Source organism: Vidua macroura, chromosome 1 (genome assembly GCF_024509145.1).
Source record: "Vidua macroura isolate BioBank_ID:100142 chromosome 1, ASM2450914v1, whole genome shotgun sequence".
Classification (NCBI taxonomy): domain Eukaryota; kingdom Metazoa; phylum Chordata; class Aves; order Passeriformes; family Viduidae; genus Vidua; species Vidua macroura.
Window position 1 is genome coordinate 16,781,728 of NC_071571.1, and position 19,717 is coordinate 16,801,444.

At 39.1% G+C, this 19,717-nt stretch overlaps 1 protein-coding gene across 3 annotated transcripts in view; it reads right to left on the reverse strand.

Annotated features, from left to right (window-relative positions):
- Nucleotides 1-19,717, reverse strand: part of MYO3A (myosin IIIA) — a 114,645-nt gene that overhangs the window by 12,097 nt on the left and 82,831 nt on the right. For 2 of the 3 annotated variants that reach the window (XM_053996341.1, XM_053996349.1), the window contains exons 23-31: nt 18,072-18,151; nt 17,376-17,453; nt 14,256-14,461; nt 12,068-12,179; nt 11,260-11,422; nt 10,528-10,614; nt 6,947-7,070; nt 5,209-6,124; nt 4,416-4,554 (exon numbers count right to left, since the gene is read on the reverse strand). In XM_053996341.1, the coding sequence (XP_053852316.1) occupies nt 4,416-4,554; nt 5,209-6,124; nt 6,947-7,070; nt 10,528-10,614; nt 11,260-11,422; nt 12,068-12,179; nt 14,256-14,461; nt 17,376-17,453; nt 18,072-18,151 (1,905 nt within the window). Of the gene's footprint in view, nt 1-4,415; nt 4,555-5,208; nt 6,125-6,946; nt 7,071-9,043; nt 10,080-10,527; nt 10,615-11,259; nt 11,423-12,067; nt 12,180-14,255; nt 14,462-17,375; nt 17,454-18,071; nt 18,152-19,717 lie in introns of those variants that run through there. The other variant, XM_053996357.1, reaches the window with a different exon arrangement.

Sequence of the window (19,717 nt, forward strand, 5' to 3'; positions counted from 1 at the left end):
TGTACACAGCATGAGGATGCAACTACTCAAGTTTGGAATTTGCACTGAGAAAAGCACTGCTCTTCAACATTCTGGTTAGGAACTTTTAGGTATTTTTAATTCATGTAATGTTTAACATAGCCAGATTTGGGAATTACAGCTGATGGCTGCAAATTCTTAGCAATCTGGAAAAAAACCAGAGGATTACTCTGGCACAGACCTAGAAGTAGAAACTGCAAGAGACTGAGAACTTTCAGATTGTGTACAGCAGAGGTTGGCAGTGTTCAATCTCTCACACCTAAGTCCCACAGCCCCACTGAGGGAAGCAGTTTCAGTCTCTGGCTCACACTAATACAGAATGACAGAATAATAAACATTGGAAAAGACCTCTAAGATCAGCCTTAACCACCTTGCCAGGTAGACCATGGCATGAAGTACCACGTCCAGCTGTTTCTTAAGCACCTCCAAGGATGGTGACTCCACCACTTCCCTGGGAAATCCTGGGAAATGCTTAAAAACCCTTTCAGTGAAGAAATTCCTCCTGTTGTCCAGCCTGCACCTCCCCTGGTGCAGCTGGAGGCCATGTCCTCTTGTCCAGTCTCCAGCTGGCTGGGAGAAGAGCCCAACCCCCACCTGGCTGCACCTTCCTTTCAGGCAGTTGTAGAGAGTGATAAGGTCACCCCTGAGCCTCCTCTTCTCCAGGCTAAACTCCCCCAGCTCCCTCAAATGGTCCTCATTGGAGTTGTGTTCCAGACCCTTCACCAGCTTTGTTGCCCTTCTCTGGACTTGCTCCAGCACCTCTCATTTCTCCAAGTCTGGTGACCTGGGATTACTGCTTTTTAAGAGAGGATATTTAATGGAAATGGCTGTGTTCCACTTCCACAACCTCCCAGATTGTGTGCTCTGCCATGGATCTGAGCAACTCCCAACACAGATCTTCTACATCCTGGCTGTGTGCCCAAAGGACCACACCTGTAACTGAGAACCACCAGCCAGCAGTGCTTGCCTACCGTTTTTCTCTAGTCCCATGCCTCAGTGCTCCCTGGCTGACTACTCACTTGCAAAGAAGGAAGTCTGGCTGGTGAATACTGCTCTGCTCAGCCAGTGCTACACAGGCTCCCTTTTCCTTGCAAAGCCTGCCCATTAAATTCCCGTAAATAGTGCAGACTACAGCAGGAGGAATCCTGGATGAAAACCCTGCTTGTCTCATTGCCTTATTTAGTTGAAAATGTCCTCAGCTGCATCGGGGTTCCTCATACCATGTATATTTCATTCTAAATATAGAAAATTCTCTTCCTGATATTTTTTACTTGAACTGTCATTTAATAAGTAGAGGGATGAGCACTATGATTCATCTGGAAAAAAAAAAAAAGAAAAACATTTCCTCCCATAATGATCAAATTCCCCTCACTTCAGGCTTTGATCTCAAAAAACCTGACAGCAGCCATTTGTGCATCTGTTCTAACACCACAGCAACCCAAGACTCACTAGCAGTCCAAGGGTGCAGTTCTGGGGTGCAGCCATTACATTTGGCTGAAAGCATGAAAGAAGTAAATATAACCTAGTCAGAGATTCTAGCCATGGGGAATTTTGTTTTTTCCCAGGAACCTTGTGTGGCTTGCTTTCTGCATTTTAAAAAAATGAAGAAACTCATTTAAGAACAACTTAACCTTGTGGATTTAAGATTAAATTAACCTTTTGCTCAGATATTCTTTGAACTGCAAGCTTTACATTTTTATTAAAAACAAACAAACAAGCAAACCATTTAAAAAATGTGAACATTTGTCACAGCATGCCATTAGCTGTCCCCTCAGTTTCTCCCCTTCTATGGGTAGCAGATGTAATAAAATATTTTATCAGAGGAAGTGGTAAATTGTGTTACTGCACAATGGCCACCTACCCACAGACAAAGGCAGCCAAGCTCTCCTATCTAGCTATAAAGTACAATTAACGTGCAATTCATTCTCTAAAACAACATATATAAATAGTGAAGCTGATGAAAAAGTATAAATAAATGTAAATGATCAATGTAATTACAAATAGGTAAATATCACATGATTTAAAAAACACCTAAAGCTCAACAATCCCTGCCTTCCTAAGAGTAGGACAGGAAAAGCAGCCATAGAGGGAAAGCTGCAGTAAAAGCATATCCTTCTGTAAATGAGTGTGTATAAATCCCACTGTAACACATAATGTAGGCAGGTAGACAGGAAGGTTCCTCCCTATTAATAAGGCATTGGATCACCTCGTCTACCTGCTTCACTTTAGCATGACCATCTGCAGGACCTTACCTCAAATCTTTGGGAGTTTTGTAGATATTTTACTATATTGCATAGAGGAAGAAAATACAATATTCAGAATGTTGGTAACTCTTGTGTTTTAGACAGTAAAACTTAAATGAACTGAACACAGGCATATTGTTACTTAAATATTCTCTGCATCTAGTTAGATCATGTTTGATATGATAAACATCTACTTAAGACAATGCAGCTTTGTGATAAAGCCAGTTTCCAACTGGCTTAAAGGCAAACTGTGGAATTACTACAGTATATTGTCTTCACTATCATGTGCATTGGTCATAGCTGGAAAAGAAACAGTTTTCCTGTCATGTGAATTAAGTTCAAGTGTAGAAAAAGAAAGTTCACATTCCACACCAAGAAAGGTTTTCCAGTGGACAGGTTAGCACACTTTACCACTGGAAAGCTTCTACGCTGTGACACCGCAGGGTTTTACAGCAGCATGACATTTTCAGAGATAAAGGGAAGTGAAGTGGCTGAATGGTCACCCTTTTAGGCAGGGTTGGATGCACAGGTGACAAACCCTGGCAAGCTTTTGTCTCCTATATAGCTACTTAAATTAATAGCACTGTGAAGGGTAGACGTCACTGCATTTTGCACATAGCAGGAACATACTGGTACATTTTCACCTGGTTCACTCATGCAAGTGATGAGATCTTTAACCAATAAAACAAGGATTTGTATATTCCCTTTCCCTCTATCTACCTCTTTTCTCTTGCTTCTGTTGGAAAATGTGTTAGAACCAAGAGGTGTTTTCCAAAGCATACTTTTTTAACTTCTCAGATTTATCTTGTAAAAAAAGCAGCAGTATTTAGTCGAGAACTTAATATAAGACCATTAATGACAATCACAAACCTTGCTCTGTCGTTAATGAAAGGTCATAGCACTTAGTTTTCCATTTCCCATTTTTGTTCTCTTGCAGACTTTGGTCTTGGAAACAGGCTGAACTACACAGATTACCTACCAGCAGCTGGTTTGCACTTAGAGGTGTAAACACCAAGCCCTCATTTTAGCAGCTTGCCCATTTGAGAGGACTCCAAAGTGGGATTGAAGTAATTTTAAGTTCTTTTCAATGTAGTCATGGGAACAGAAAGAAGTTTCATCACACATGACAACTGAATCCACAATGTTATAATGAAAATAGCACAACTAGCCCTGGGCAGTGAGAGACAGCCCTAGATCTTATCCTAGTTTTTCCCCAGAGGCAGTGCAGTGAGCTCACACAAGCCCTGCCACACAAATGGAGACACAGCCAGTTATCTGCCACATTTGCTCTCATCCTCCACATCTGCAGCCCAGGACATGAACTGAGAAAATTCCCTGTTACATCTATTGCAACAGAAGAGGTCTGAGCAGCTCTGTCAATTCTTTGGGTCCTTTTGGTGGAGTTCAGGTCTTAATGATCTGCATGCTCAGAATTCCATGTCCTCTTTATTCTCCCAGTACTCTCTCCAATGCCACCCAAGCTGCTCCAAGCATGTTTGCATTTTGGGAACCTTCACTACCCATGTTAACCAGAATATAAGTAACTCTGGAGCGTATTTCTAGAGATCACACCCTCTTCAATGTGTGAGTTAAATGGATGCTGATATTAATAAAACTTTACAAGCAATTACAATACATGCAATACATTCAACATACTCACCAACATGGGTAGGAGTTACAGGTTTTGAATAACCTCAGTTGTATCTGTGGATAGCTAAAAATTCACTCAGCATATATGTCATATACTTTAGTAAATTGTTTGACATATTACTTAAAAAACTGTTGTGTTTTGAAAGCATAGTCCCATATCATACCAATAGCATACACAGTTGAGAGACAACTGAGTTAAAAAGAGCCAATATGGAATTTCACCAAATAAAAGTATTCCTAGAGATTTTGTGTTTAGATTCATTCAGCAATCCTAAGCAGCACTGAAACAAAAGACCAAAAAAATCGGTAAATACATAAATCCCAGCCATGGAAACTGTGTTCCAAACATGTACTGATATGGGGCTTAATACAAAAATATACAGCCAGAGTAATATGAGAAGCTGGAATTAACTCATCTACTTGTTCCCTGACATGACCAGGAGTAGCTTCTTGTCAGTCCTATTTACAAATGAAAATTCTGCCAACAGTAAAGTTAAACATTACCTGATTGACAAACATGAGAAGAAAGCCGGCCATTAGCTTGCTTATCTTTGGACATCATCACAGGTCTCAGCTGATGGGACAATATCATTTCATTCAGTTTTTGCTGCAATGCTAAGTAATCTTCAGATAATTTTGATATCTGAAAAATATATTTTTACATTATTATAGAAATAAGTATACATGTTCCAAGGTAATCAAAGGTAAAATAGTGGACTAGAGAATTAATTTAAAAGGTATTGCCCCACCGATTGCAGTGCACACCCCTACCACATTTACCTCCTCATTTCTTGAAAAGAAATGAAGATGGGAAAAACAAGACACATAGGAAACTCAACACTGTAGTCCAGTCCTACAGCTACTTCTCATTGGTTCACTCACATGGGCAGATGGTGCCTTGCTGATGCAAGATTGCTTCTACAGCTGTAAGCATACTTCTTTGCACATGTGCAAGTCTCTGACATTGGCACAGCAACTTTAGTTTCATTTACAGGGACATTTCACACTGAATTAGGGACCTCGATGGGTAAACAAACATTTGAAAGGCAAAACTTCTGCATTTAACTTAAATCAGATTAACATTATTTTTGCCAGTACTCTTTGACTTTTCCTCCTTCCTGAAAAGGATGTTTTCTCTTGCAAACCAAAATACTCATTTTCATAGAACATACATTACAAAATCTCTGTCTTAGTTGAGAGAGCAAAACCTTTGTGCCATAGAAGTCAGTAAAATAACTGCCATTCTGTCGCTGGTCAGAGTATTATGCTCCATCTACACTGCTTACAAGCTTCTTACCTGTCGTGAAAAGGCTGCCAAATCACAAGCCTCTTTCTCTGAGTCTCCCTTCAGTGTCTTAGAATCTTCAGCCTCTGTACTGGTGCTTTCCTTAGCGTTTGTTGTTTGGGGATTATTTTGAACATGTATTGCTTCTTTTGGTTCCTTTACTGTTTTCTCTTGACTTTTGCAAGGTAGTTTCCCTTCTTTTCTGAGTTGTCCTCTCCTTCTGTAACCCCGGTAATTGCTCTGAATTACTACTGCTGCCTTCTCTTTGTCTTCTGGACCTTGTTTTTCTGCCTCAGCTTGCTTCCATGAGCCTCTTCTTAGTGACTCTTTTCTTGTGATTCCTTTACTTCCTGTAGGCATCGCTGCCTCACGCTTAATGTAGTTTCTTTCCACGTCCCTCTCAGTCCTGGGCTCGACCACAGCAGATTCTTGATTTTGCCAGTCTGCACTGAGTGTGTCTTGATTATCTTGCCCTTGCTGGGGTCTAGGTTCACCTGAGGTTTTGACAGAAGATTTGCTGGGTAACTCTTCCAAAGAGTCCTGTTCTTCACCTTCACTAACCTCTTCTACTGCCAGGTTCTGCTTCACAGAAGCTGCCTCTCCTTCAGTAGATGTTTGCTGTTGCTCCTCTCCATTCCCTGTATCACTGTACCCTGAGCACTTGCTGTCAGTGACAGCACCAGGTTCATCTTGAGTCTCCTCGCTTGCTACTTCTTCCAATGTATCATTTTGAGCTGGCTGCAGTTGTGCTTCAAGGAATTCCACAGCAGATAATTCATCCTCTGCTATGGCAGCTGCTTCTTCTTCTGTTCTAGGGAGGGCACTCTCCACTTCAGTTGGACTTTCCTCAGGATCTTGAAGTTCTTCATAATTTTCCTTCTTGCTAATGGTTGCTGCATTTTCAATTTCTTGCTTTCTAAGTGATTTCCTGAACAGAACAGAGTTTTGGGCAAAAATTACACTGAAGGAGATGAAGAATAGAGACAACTTTGCAACTACCTTTGGTGATCTTTGTGTACTAACTGGAAATTTGATACATTGCAACATGAGAAAGATTTAGTACATATAGCTGAAATTAAAGAGAGCAATTTCTATTATTATTATTATTATTATTATTATTATTATTATTATTATTATCTCTTAAAGTGAAAAGGGATAATATTATTATCGTCGACATCATCATCTCTTAAGTTAAAAGGGACATCTCTGTTAAACTTCACAGAAAATTGCCAGGAAGACAATCTAGGTGGTGTGAGAGCTGATAAAACAGTAAAGAATTAATTTAAATGTTAACAAAAACATAAGGCATAAACCTCTTAGCATTTCAAGAATGTATATATACATACAATCCTAAGGGTATTCTGTGTTTCCTCTGTCATCAGCTTTGCTTATCTTGAACAGTGACTTAAAATGAGAACAGTTCCTTGTAGATATCTATCTCATTCTTGTCTGAACATTTTTTTATTATGAGCTAATTCCAAAAAGAGACTCATCTATAGATTACATTAACATTACAGGTAGGTACAGTATTGTTGATCTTTCTCCTACATGTGCCTTTATTCCTTGGGCTTGAAAAGATAAGAAAATTGGCTACTGCCATTAAAAAACCTTCACATAAATATATATTACTTCTGCATACATATCTAGAATAATCCTAATTTTCTTCACTCTTATCTTATAATGTTGTTATTCAGTGCTGTAATTACTGGAAATGGACACATTTGAATGACAGAAGAGAAAATAACACTACCTCTTGCTTTTGAAGACCTTCCTCTCCTTATATCCCCTGTAGTGAGACTGAATTGTTATTGCTGCTTTGTTTCTTGTTTCAGTTAGTGCTTTTCTCTTCTTCCTGAATAAGTATCCTCTGGCAACTGATACAAATTGTAATGCAAAACAACCTTAGGCAACAAGCAATGGGTGCCACACACATTTCAGACAGTCAAATACTAACTGCATTAAAAAAAAGCTAATAAAGAAATATAGACCAGGGTGCCTATTATGATTATGTTTAATCTGAAATGATTCCCATAAAATTTTTGAGATTTCAGAAAGCTGTACCCATTCTATATGAGGTTCCAAACAAGCTCTTTCTTCATATTTTGTTGGACTAAAGAAAATATATGAAGAAGCAGAATAAAACAGAAGCACAGAGCTATACAAGTGCCTCTAGAACACAGTACTCAGAGCTTAATGTACCTGCTTTGCCTGATTCAGGCAATTGATTTGACTCTGTCTTTCATTTCCATGGGAAATGCCTCATTATCAGGCTATAGAGATTACCAGGCTGTCAACTGGCACGGGCTTGGAATTAGCTGAACATTCAATATATCAGAGAGAAACTGAGAATTTTATAGCTCAGCAGTTACAGAAGACTTAGCTCATGCTCCTTCTGCAAAGACTATTCAAAATGAAAAGGTTCAGCATGAAAGATGTGCTAAGCTCCACAGTAACCAGGTGCACTGTGGCAGAGAAACTCCCTACCTATGCTCTGTGGGAGGCACAAGATTAATTTTCTGGTCTGAACCAGAAATAAGGACTCAAACGTGGGCCTTCCCTGGGCCATGTAGGTGCTGATGGGTCACTGGGGCCTTGATGCAGTTGCCAGCACGTTGGTATCTGGTGCCATCTGAAGTGCTCCAGGATAGCAAGGCATCCACATGGAGCTGGCGGAAAGAACAGGACAGATGGGACGTTTTGGATAGGAAAAGTTGGGTATACCAGGTGAAAGAAAGCTGGAGGCCAGACAAGATAACCAGGGCACCTCGAATGACACTAGATACCAGTATGAGGGCAAATGAGCTGAGCATTTGCTGATTTTGAATAAAATTATTCAAACCCTAGGCTCTACTGACTATAACAGCAGTTTAGACACCTAGATCACACTTAGACATCTGCACTGAAGTGTCCTAATCAGTGAATTGTATTCAGAATCTTGCTTCAAAAACTTTTGAACTTGCAAATCATTTCCTAATGGGAACTGGCACAATCTCTACAGTGCTGTGATTTGGAAGAATCTGCAATTCCAGGGATTCAGCACAAATCCGCTAATCCCTGGCAAAATAAAAATAACATAGTGTTTTGTCAAAATATTTCTGTTGCACTGTAATTCCAAATGCAGTACCAAGAGTATGGGGATAGTGGATTCAGGTGACTTAAATATCCTGTGGACATGGTATATATAGGACTCTTTCTTCAACTCTGCTGAGAGTGTTTTGTATCACAGTGAAAAGGTCAAGCTCACTTGAAAATAAGAAGGGAGCATTAACAGTCTGTTCCAACACATTAATATAATTTAGTGCTAAGTTTTATGTGCTTTAGCATTCCCCACTCATAATTTAGACCAGCTTGGGCTCCACTAGGTGCAGTCAATGAATGTAAGAAGCACCATATAAAATGGGCATAAATTACACCTTGATAATTGCATATTGGACAAAGAAACACAAATACTTATTGGAAGTAGCACAACTGGATTTTATATTGCAGTCTTGACAGAGCCTTAGAAAAGTGGAAATTGTAAAGCACTTGGAATACTTCTTGAATTTCTTGGACTTCTGAAACAATTTTCTTTCCATTTTCATATAAAAGCAACTCAACAGGAGTAGTTTTGAAACAAATCAAGTTATCAATGGGCATGGCAATATAAGCTGCATCTAGTCTTTTTAGACTATTCTTGTTCACTTTTGAGGTTTTCTGAGAAGTTTGTAATGATACAGTGTCGCACTATGACACAAAATAACTCACGCATGCACATTAGATGTAAAAGAGGGAAAAAGAGGAAGTTTATTTCTGACTCTGCAATATATAGAATTCTAAGAGTGACAGTGGATTAGAGGATGAAATTACTACTTCTCCAACTACACTAGTCAAAGTAACAGTCTATTAATTTTCTCCTCCCACAAAGACAAATGCAAAACAATCATTATGTACATGACAGTGTGTGAGAACTCTAGTAAAAATATGTAAACATTAGAAGATATAAAAAACTTTTAGAAAAACTTTAAAACTTTCAAAAAAAACAAAGCAACAATATAGTCGCTGTCTAAGCTTTGTTTTCAAACTGGAAGAGGAGTTTTGTATTGCTTTAGAAATAAATGGGGGAAAAATGGAGAGAGCTAAGTAAAAATGGATTTCATTTGAGTTTTGGCTTCTTGTGCACTGAAAAAGTTGAAATGCAGCTGCAGACATGACAGAGAAGGTGGTCAAAAAGAAACATTTGAGACAATAACAGAGTGAAGTGCTAAGTTTATACTTTTGCATTTGCTAAATATCCTAATATAATTGGCTGTGTTCAGATGTGTAATAATTTTGCCACATTACTGGTTTTAATGCTGGTTTTAGATTGTTTTCTACACTGATAAAGTTCTACCGCCTGCAGTGAGGTGATCTTCAGTACACACTGGTCCAGGGCAATTAACAAACGCATCTGACAATGATTACAACCAACACTGGTGGTGGTATATACTCATGAAGGCACATCTGAGGTTGTTTAAATCTAGTAGATAGCCTGGGTACTGGCAACATTAGCTTATATTTGGGTTTCCACCTTTGTAATTACTGAAAGTGCTGTGCAGATTTGTGCCAGCTATTTTTATAGAATCATAAAATCATAGAATGGCTTGGGTTGGAAGGGATCCTAAAGATCATCTAGTTCCAACCCCACTGCCATGGGCAGGGATACCTTCCACTAGACAAGATTGCTCAGAGCCCCATACAACCTGGTCTTCAGTCCTGTATCTCTCCAGCTGTACTGCTCCTGATTTCAGAGCTGCCTAGACTGTGTCTAGCTTGGGGATGTCTCTGCAGGGACAGGGGAGATCAAAGTACAGGGAGAAAAAAGGGGTGTCCCAGAGCAACAACCCCTGGGCCCAGGGTCATTATGGCTGCAAAAGAGAAACAAAGCGATGGCAAAAAAGAAGAAGAGACATGAGTGAATTTACAGCTTGCAGTCTTCCCAAATATAACCATTACTGACACGTAACAAACCCTATTCCTAACTGAGCAGCACCCATACACACGATATGCAGACAGTGGTGTGTGGGTTTCAACAATACCCATAGCTGGGCAGCTGTAGTACTCAGACCAGGAGTGACAACGTTTGCTATGGCATTTGAGCATCCTACTTCACAGCAGCGGAAAATACCTAAATCACTCTAAGGTACAGGTAACAGAATACAGTGACCCATTTCAGCCACTGTATATAGACATATAATAGATAAGTTGTACCTCAGAACATGCAAATGAGCATAGTCAATCAGTGTAGCAAGAATCTGGGTCAACATATTGTGTATGGACAGCACATTAAAAGCCAAGAAAGCAAACAATTCTTACTTGCTTGAAATTTGGTAAGGTATTCTTCCACTTTTTTATTATGCTTTGCATTTTTGTATTCTTTACGAGCAACAAACCCCCTGTAAGCTGAAAAGAGATGTTAAAACCTAGGTAATCCACCAAGTACAAAAAAGAATAAAAATATTCTGGAATTACAGACCTCAATTAAAATGTTCATAAATATTTTGTAGGATTTATGTTTCAAAAAAAACATGGCAAATAAGCACAAATAGTAAATCTACATAAAAATACATTTTCTGGTGAATAAAGTTATTATGAAATAAATGAATATAAAACACAAGATAATCAGAATGTAACATAAGATTACGTTTGAAAGTATTAAAAAAATCAGTTGATGCCTCCATCAACAGGGTAATTGGCTTTATTATCTAGGACAGTTAATATATTTTATTTTCATTATTACATTATACAACCTTGTCAGTGCATGCCAGAATATTATTAATAAGAGTATCATCTGTGCAATCACATTCTTCCATTCTTAAAATTGCCTTTTAAATATAACACTGATAAATGTAATTTCAGTAAAGAGATTGTCATAATCTGGTTAGAAGAAATTTTTCTTCATAAGAATAGATATGACCAAGTTTAAGATATTTTGTCAAATGTAACAGCAGGAAAAGAGCAAAATCCACATCCACCATGCACATTCATCTATCAACTGTACACATGCACTAGTTTTAAGAAAAATGTTAAATGTTTTAAAGCTATTACCTGACTGTATTTTAATAGCACTTTGTTCCCTTTGTTCCTTTATCTTTTTGTATCTCCTTGAACCCAGCCACCCTCTGACATAAGCTTGAATCAAAATAATCATGTCAACTGTCTCCTTCCGCATTAAATTCAGCTGCTCCACATGATAGTATTTGAGGAATACCTTAAAAAAGAGAAACAAACAAAAATTTTATTTACCTTCCCAGCCCTTTATTGACTTGATCCATTTAACATCAGCAAGAGTTACAAGTCGGTTTCAAATGATAACAGGCCCTTCAGTTGTAGTACCTAAGGGATCATTCTTAGAGATAGCATTTTCATTGTTTGGGATATTAGTTTACCTTACTCTACTCTTCAGCATCTTTAGTCAGTCCCTGCTTACTAATTTGTTTATGGCAAGATATTTTAAAGTTCCAGTGCAAACCTTCAGTCTGTAACTATAAACTATTTTCAAAACTCCAAGGCTGACTTGGCTGACTCCAAGTTTTGTTAACCTCACAAATCTAATGTACGTTACATAAATGTGATCCAAATCTGGAACCTTCAATTTCTCAGTTTCCCAATTTTAAACCTGAAGCATAGTTTATTTACTAAATTGCTTTTATCAAGCATGAAACTCACATAAGTCCTGAAAAGTGAGTCCAGCAGAAGGGTCACCAACACGTTCCTGGTATATATTAAGGACCTTGCTTTTTAAAAAGAGTAGAGACCAAGAGCTACTCCAACCAAATTGGTGAGAAAACAAATTGTTTACTATGTTAGCAATGGCATACTGGAATGAAGAAGATACAGTATATTAAAAAATTACTTTAGTTTTTCCAAGAACCCAGTTGTCAAGGTGGGCTTTTTCCAAGATGGCAGCACAGGTCTCCGGGCTAACTGGAGGATCATCATTTGTTTTGTAACAGATGAGGTAATACCTAAAGACAAATGCATGATTCTTAATTTGATTAATGGAGGGTAATACATGCAAATACATTTAAACCATTCTTTTAAGTAATAAAAACAATTGCATGAAAGAAAACATAGCACTGAAAAAAACAGCATATGAAAGAAAGTTGCAGTTATTTATACACAGTACTAAGAAACTCAATCAAAAGTGGATGAGTGACATATTGTACAGCCTGGAGGATTTTTTTAATTCTATACCAACACCAGAAGATTTTTAAAAAGAATTCAACCCAGTAGAATAGCACACCATTTCTTTCCTGCTCACTACATTCTGTGAAAGTGATTTCAGTGGCAATATAAAAATAAAATAAAAATATTTTAAAAGCTTTTCTGCCTAAATTATATTATTTCTTATTTAGAAATGTCACAGAAATTTCCTATCTTGTATCATGTGCTAGACCATCTACCTTTGAGATACTTAATATCTCAATATATGCTGAGATGCATCCCAGCTCTTGTTAGCTCCTTGGAATCAGTTTTGCAGATCCTTTTGGAATATATAAGTGCCATTGTGACACATCATCTGTAAGCACTTAATCTGGCAAACTCATTACTCAGAATTAATTCTGACTAGGAAAAGAGGTCACGATGCTCACACATAAAAATTACCTGTGATACACCAGCTCAGCTGCTGGATAGAAAAGACTTCTTTGTTCCAGGACTTTCCAAAATGCTCTATAACAAAATGAACCATATCTATCTTGGCTTTTTAATTTAAGAAAATTACATTAATTATGTGTGCTTCCTGACAGTACATTCTGCTTTTTTCTTGTTATTCAGCCTTTAAACACAAAGCCTGGGTTTACCAGCTTTAAATGGTAACAGTTTGCTCATGGAATAATAAAAAAAGAGACAATGTAAATTTCTTCATTATCACCTACAGTTCCCTTTTTTTTTTCTTTTTGTAAAACACAATGAATTGGCTTATTTTTATTACAACCAAATAATTATGCCATTATCTCAGGTCTACCTGTAACTCTCAACTACTAAAAAACCCAAACCCAGAATAAGACATACATTTAATAAAAATACTTTTTCCTTTGAGGGCCACGTCCTCAGTGCCAGGGATCTGCCCAGTCTCACTGTAATCAGGGGCACAGTCTCTAGAGAGCTACCCCATTATGTTTACTGCTTTTATCTATGTTACTTGAATAGTTAAGTTTGTTTTTTTTTTTAATAAAAAGCTGTCACCAAAAGCTACAGCACATCTTGTAGTGATAACTATCTCTTTCCATGCTGCACTCATCTAAAAGCTGCATTTTTCCAAAACAGCAACAGTTCCAGGATTATTTTTTCCAGAAACAGGGCTTTAAAAACATCCCTTTGCTGTTCCCCTCTCATCTCATACACCTGCAGCACTCTACTGCTAGCTCTCTTTCTAATGCTTCTGTCTAAATAGGTGATGCTTGCTTCTTCCCAGTTTTGATCTCCATTCTACACAACTCTGTTCTGATTGAGACAAGTACTCAGGGTCTTTATTTGTAAGAGAGAAGTGCAGATTTTTGGGATGGAGGAAGAAGGTAGTTGAAGGAATAATATAACCACACTGAGTTCACTGAGTTCTGCTTCTTAACTAATACTTACGAATTATATTTTAAACAACACTATGCACTCAATGAACTTGTCATCCCTAGACTAGGAATCCCAAATTATCATCTACCCTGCACAAGCAGATGTTGCACAGTGCTGAAGCTAGAGAAACTGTGGTGTTCCTTGGATGCTGTGGCTGCAAATTCTTGGCTTTAATTTGAAGCAATACATTTCTAATACTCAAGTCCTTGACGAAACTTGCAGAGTATAAGCAAGTAAATTTCTACCCAAATGCTCAGAGAGCCTGAAAAATCATTCTGTGATTCATCATCTTTCCCTACCCATCAAAAACACTGTGTCTGAACTACTCTTGGTCATCCAGTCTATAACCTTCTTTGTCACAGGAAATGCCCTTGTATTTTTTTTCAAAGACCATGCCAAAAACACTGCTGGCGCTTAACAAGCACTGGACGGCAATTGTAGGAGAGAAAAGAGCTTTTTCATGTTGATGTTACCGTTTTATGAAGTTAGCGAAGAGTATACGATGTGAATAACCCTGTCTTCGAATCCGTGCTGTCTCCAGAATTCCTGTGTAACGCAGCTGAACCAAAACTTTTTCTTTGTCAAACTTGTTTGCCTGCCGGTCGTTGTTTGGCTTGATGCACCTGACAAAATGGGGCTGGCCAACGACCATTTTGGATAACAAATCCATCAGAGAATACTGCAAAAAAGTAACAAGAGATCTGTCTCCAGGGTACTTATGAAACTGGTGTATAGGTCCATGTGTAGCTGAAATTTTATTTCATATGATCAGAATCATATCCAAAACCATTTACATGTCATTAAGCTGATACTTTAAGAGTAGATGAAGTAAATGACCCAAAAAACAATTCTAGCTTTTCTAAGCTACTAGTGTATACTAGTTGAGAGAAACACTGATTCCAAATAAATGTACCAAATTTCATCCAGAACATTCTCGCAGATTTCCATGATGTCCAACATACGACAGAATACTTACACTCCTTACATTTACTTGCTTGTCTTGGAACTTTGCTAGGTAATTACAGCCATTTTTCTTTTTATTGTTGTCACCTATTTGAAGACCCTTGTTCACCCAGAGAGTAAATCATCCATCTATGGATGGGAAGTGGAACAGCAGCAAGCCAGTAAATATTTAAATTCCTGCATTAGACTGGAGGAAACTAAGGCTACCCCAGAAGAAGGGCTGGTTGAACTGCTCTGATCTTGGTGTGTCCTGCTCATTGTACAGACTGATGGTGATACTGTCTGGCCAAGAGGAAACTTCTGAGGAGGGCAAAGCTAGAAGATCACAATTCCAAAGTTGCATTTTTCCCACCTCACCAGAATACCAGGCTAGCAGAGGGGATGCAGCCTGTAGCTCCCCATGCCAGCTGAGGGGAATCTGACCTTGATCGGTGTTTTGAAAAATTGTTTCAAGGGAGTATCTTATTAAAACACAAATGAAAAGGCTCATTCCTCAAGATTCAACCTGACTCAACAGAAAGAGGCAGCCAGGAGGTAATGCAGCTCAGCAGTAGGTTGGTTACATGAAACCAGCGCAGGATGTCAAGAGCCATATGTTTCCTATTAAAATCTGCAATTCCGTTCTGGACAGAAGCTGCACCATACAGCAAAGTGCTTAATTAGCTCCATCACCAGTGTGCCAACTGAACACAAACAAATAGGACACGCTAATGGATATATTTTTTCCATGCAGTCTGAGATGGCATATGCTTTTCTCAGTCACCATAGATTTCTGTGTATGAATAAACCAGTGGGGCTGAAGGTGAATTTTCATTTAAAAGCATTAGCTATCATGACCTGAGCAAGGATGGCCACAGCAGAAAATAGTATCAGAAAAGTGTAAACATAATTAACTCATTTGCAGCCTCTGATGCTAGAGAAGTGCTAGAAGTGCTGATAATGCACTGAATTACAGACATTAATTTGAATGAGATTCAATATTTTTTTCCATTTAGAATATGCAAAGTATATAGCTATGGACCACTGTGGTACCTAAACTGAAATTATCCTTCACAGTCCACAAAGCTGCGCAACTGTATCTAAAAAGAGAGATCTGGCTCCTCATTGTTCTGACATAGATCTAAGTGGACTCCTACAGGTCATAAAATCATAGAATATATTTACTTGGAAGGAACTCATCAGGATCATCAAGTCCAACTCATGGCCCTGCGCAGGACACCCCAAGAATCACACCATGTGCCTGAGAATATTGTCCAAATGCTCCTAGAACTCTGTCAGACTGGTGCTGTGACCATTTTTTTGGAGAGCCGGTTCCAGGGCCCAGCCACCCTCTGGGTGAAGAGCTTTTTCCTGATATCCAACATAAACCTCCCCTGATTCAGCTTCGTGCCCTTCCCTTATGTCCTGTCACTGGTCGCGAGAGTGAAGAGATCAGTGTCTGCCCTTCCTCTTCCCCTTGTGAGGATGTTGAAGGTCACAATGAAGTCTCCCCTCAGCCTCCCCTTCTCCAGGCTGGACAGACCAAGTGACTTCAGCTGCTTCTCATATAGCTCCCCTCCAGATCCTTCACCATCCTCATGGCCTTCCTTTGGATGTTCTTCTCTGGTTTAATCTCTTTCTTACACTGTGGCACCCAAAACTGCTCCCAGCACTCGAGGTGAGGCCGCCGCAGTGCAGAGCAGAGCAGGACAATCTCCTCCCTTGCCTGGCTGGCGATACTGTGCCTAATGCCCCCCAGGACAGGGTTGGCTTTCCTGGCTGCCAGGGCACTGCTTGCCATGGACCAGGACCCCCAGATCCCTTTCTGTGGCACTGCTCTCCAGCCTCTCATTCCCCAGTCTCTACACACAACCAGGGCTGCCCCATCCCAGGTGCAGAATTTGGCCATTGTCTTTCTGAATTATCATATGGTGGGTGATTGCCCATCCCTTTGATTTGTTGAGGTCTCTCTGCAGAGCCTCTCTGCTCTCAAGGAAGTCGAGGGCTCCTGTCAATTTAGTGTCATCAGCAAACTTGGTATTCCTTTGAGCTGTGCACCAAATTCATCATGAACATCCCCTCAGCCACTTCATGGTTTGCTGGGAGAGATGACTAAACAAGAGTTGGAAAATCAGAGCAGAACCAACTCTGTGTGCCACTTCAGAGGAAAGGATGCTCTTCACTGCTATTTGCTGTTTTAGGACCAGCAGCACAGCAAGTGCTTGGGAAGGTACAGAGCACTGCTGAAGGAGCCACAAGGATGAGCTCTGGGCAGCCTCTGTGCAGTGACCATCAAGAACTCCTGCTTCCAATTAACTTTGCTCTCTTTCTTAAACTCTTAAGGAAATGCTATACCACTAATGTTCAATCTCCCTTTATCTTCTTTGATGGAAAAACAAGCAAGTGAAAGATTAATATTGATTGTCATACATCATCATGACAGCAGTGTGGCTGTGTAATCAAGTACAATTAAATATGAAGCATCACAATCTTGAGGTATTTGTACTGCACAGACTGATGCACCATATACACAGTTCATAAACTCTAAAAGGATCACTACTGACTCTAACTCAACAGGTGCATTTCAAAAAGTAAAAGAATAAACATTTTTTGTACTCTAGAAATATTTATTAAAATATTTGATATCTTACTCTAAAATAAGAAGCAACTGTCTGTGTTTTCATGCTGGTTGTTTCTCTTGGATGATGTCCAGTATCTCCTGCTTCATTCTATAAATATGAAGGGAAAAAATTACACTTTTTATCTCTAATTAGCCTGCAGTACCCTTTCCAATGCCCCAAGAAAGCACTCCTCAGAGAATATAAATAATTTAAAAAGTATTCTAAAGAGCAAAAGTTACAGCATGATCACTAGCACAAATCAGTTACACCAATACTTTGCTACACAATACACAAACATTCACACACACAAAGGGCACAAAGTTGGTAACAGAGCATCTAATAACTGCCACAAATAACTGGACAATGTCTGACGTCCTGTCTGTTATTTCATCATCACTGTTAATTTGATAGTTTTCTAAGGAACATGGTTATACTCCACACTAATATTTTAATTTCTCTTTTTGCTACCATACAGCTGGGAAATAGTATTTTTCCCCCGAAGCTGTTATAAAACTATAGCCAGAAAGAAGGGAAATGTTAGGTTTTTACCTCACGGAAGGAATATGAATTGCACAACACAAAGATATCCAGCTAAACAGAAAAGAAAATAGAAGAGGGAGAAAAACCAAGGAAGGGGTTACTTGCTTACTTTCAATACCAAAACAGCTACTGCCTTTCTAGTTTAAATTAGGCTTCAATGCAGAATCACAAAATCTGTTTTCTTACCTTTGTATGACTGATTGATTTTTGGGAGGTCCACATTTGATAACTGATTGTAGTTTTGCTTTTGGTGTGTGCCAGGTTACCTATGGGAAGATGAAAGAAAATAACCTACCAAAGTGCTTACATCTTGTCTAAACTAAGAATGATCCTGAACCACCTTATTCATGCCCCCAGTGCAACCATATGATTATAAAGGTCATTGACTTTTTCAGAGAGTGTCCCCGTTTCCCCTTTAACCCTTGGGATGGAATGAACTCTGAAGATGTTGCATGAACACAGGTCGTCACGTTTTTTTCTCCTTCAGCTCATATGTCATCTGCTAGATAAAAAATAAAGAAAGAGATTGCTCTAGAAGGTAAGACAGATACATCTTAGAGCATCCATGTGGTTTTACCCTAAGAATGTTACTGTACTATTCTAGTTCTAATGCTACATATTAGTTACAGAAAAAAGTGCTAATACCCTTTGTTGCATCTCCCGGACCCGGGAGAAACAGAGAATGCCACAACCCTTCTCTGGCCCTGTGGAAAAGTTACGTGGCATAACTCAAGATTATACACCTAAACTCTACTCTTTACTACTCTTTCAACCCCTGGTAAAAATAAGATTGTATCTTTCCACAGAACTTCCTGGAAACCATCACTAGCCTGTCCTTCCTCTGAAGTGTGGCTGGGTATTCCTGGGTGGCTACTAGCTGACATGGACCAAAACTGTCCCAGGGAGGCATTCTAACCATTAATCAGAATGAGCAGCCCTGTAGGAATGTTTCAGCTACTGTTCACTGTCTCTGTTTGGTTTGCTAGCACATAAAAAGTCTTAAGGCTCTAACTCTGGAATTCTAAGCCAAGCAATATCTTCATTATGATGACTTTGAAGGACTAGGTGCATTTACATGCTTTACACAGACACTGGTCTTTTCAAACAATAATGAAAATTTTGCTGATCTTTCCATCAAGTCTCTCTGTTTTGATAAACTCTAAACATTGCTGCCACTGCTTCTGCTAACATAACACCTCTGGGATCTCCTTCTCCCCTGGGAGAGCCTGTATCTCCCTGTGCTCAGCTACTATCAGGAAGAGGTGGGTATGAGTTGGAATAACAGCTGCAAATATGTGTCATGGTAATGCATCTGGTATTATGTGATGATATCAAGGCCTAAACCTCCCTGGGGTTCAGCTGAATATCACAGGGTGGGAAAGAAAAAGAGAGGATTACTCACAGCTAACTTTAGCTATGTGAAAGTGAGGTGTCTGCAGGATCCCTGCTGTATTCAGTGGAGAGAGACACCTTCAGAGGAGATTTTTCCCATCCCAAGAGAAACACCTGAGATAGGCAAGATGGGTTGGACTTTGGGTAATTCTCCACAACTACTCTGATTCTAGATAAATTACACGGATCAGAAACCTAACTTTTAGTTGGCTATAGCTGGAAGGTTTGAGCCAGTTTTGAAACGCTACACGCAGCGTTTCACAATATTTAACAAGAGGACTAAAACAGCCTTCAGAGTTATCTTGCAAAACATTAAGACTTGGGATCAGTTCTTGGAACCATTTGGATGATTACTTGGACTCTATGTAAATTATAGTTTAGTATATTACCAGATATCAACAAGCCAAAACGGTCAGGCAAGGGCATTGAGCTCTGTGCTT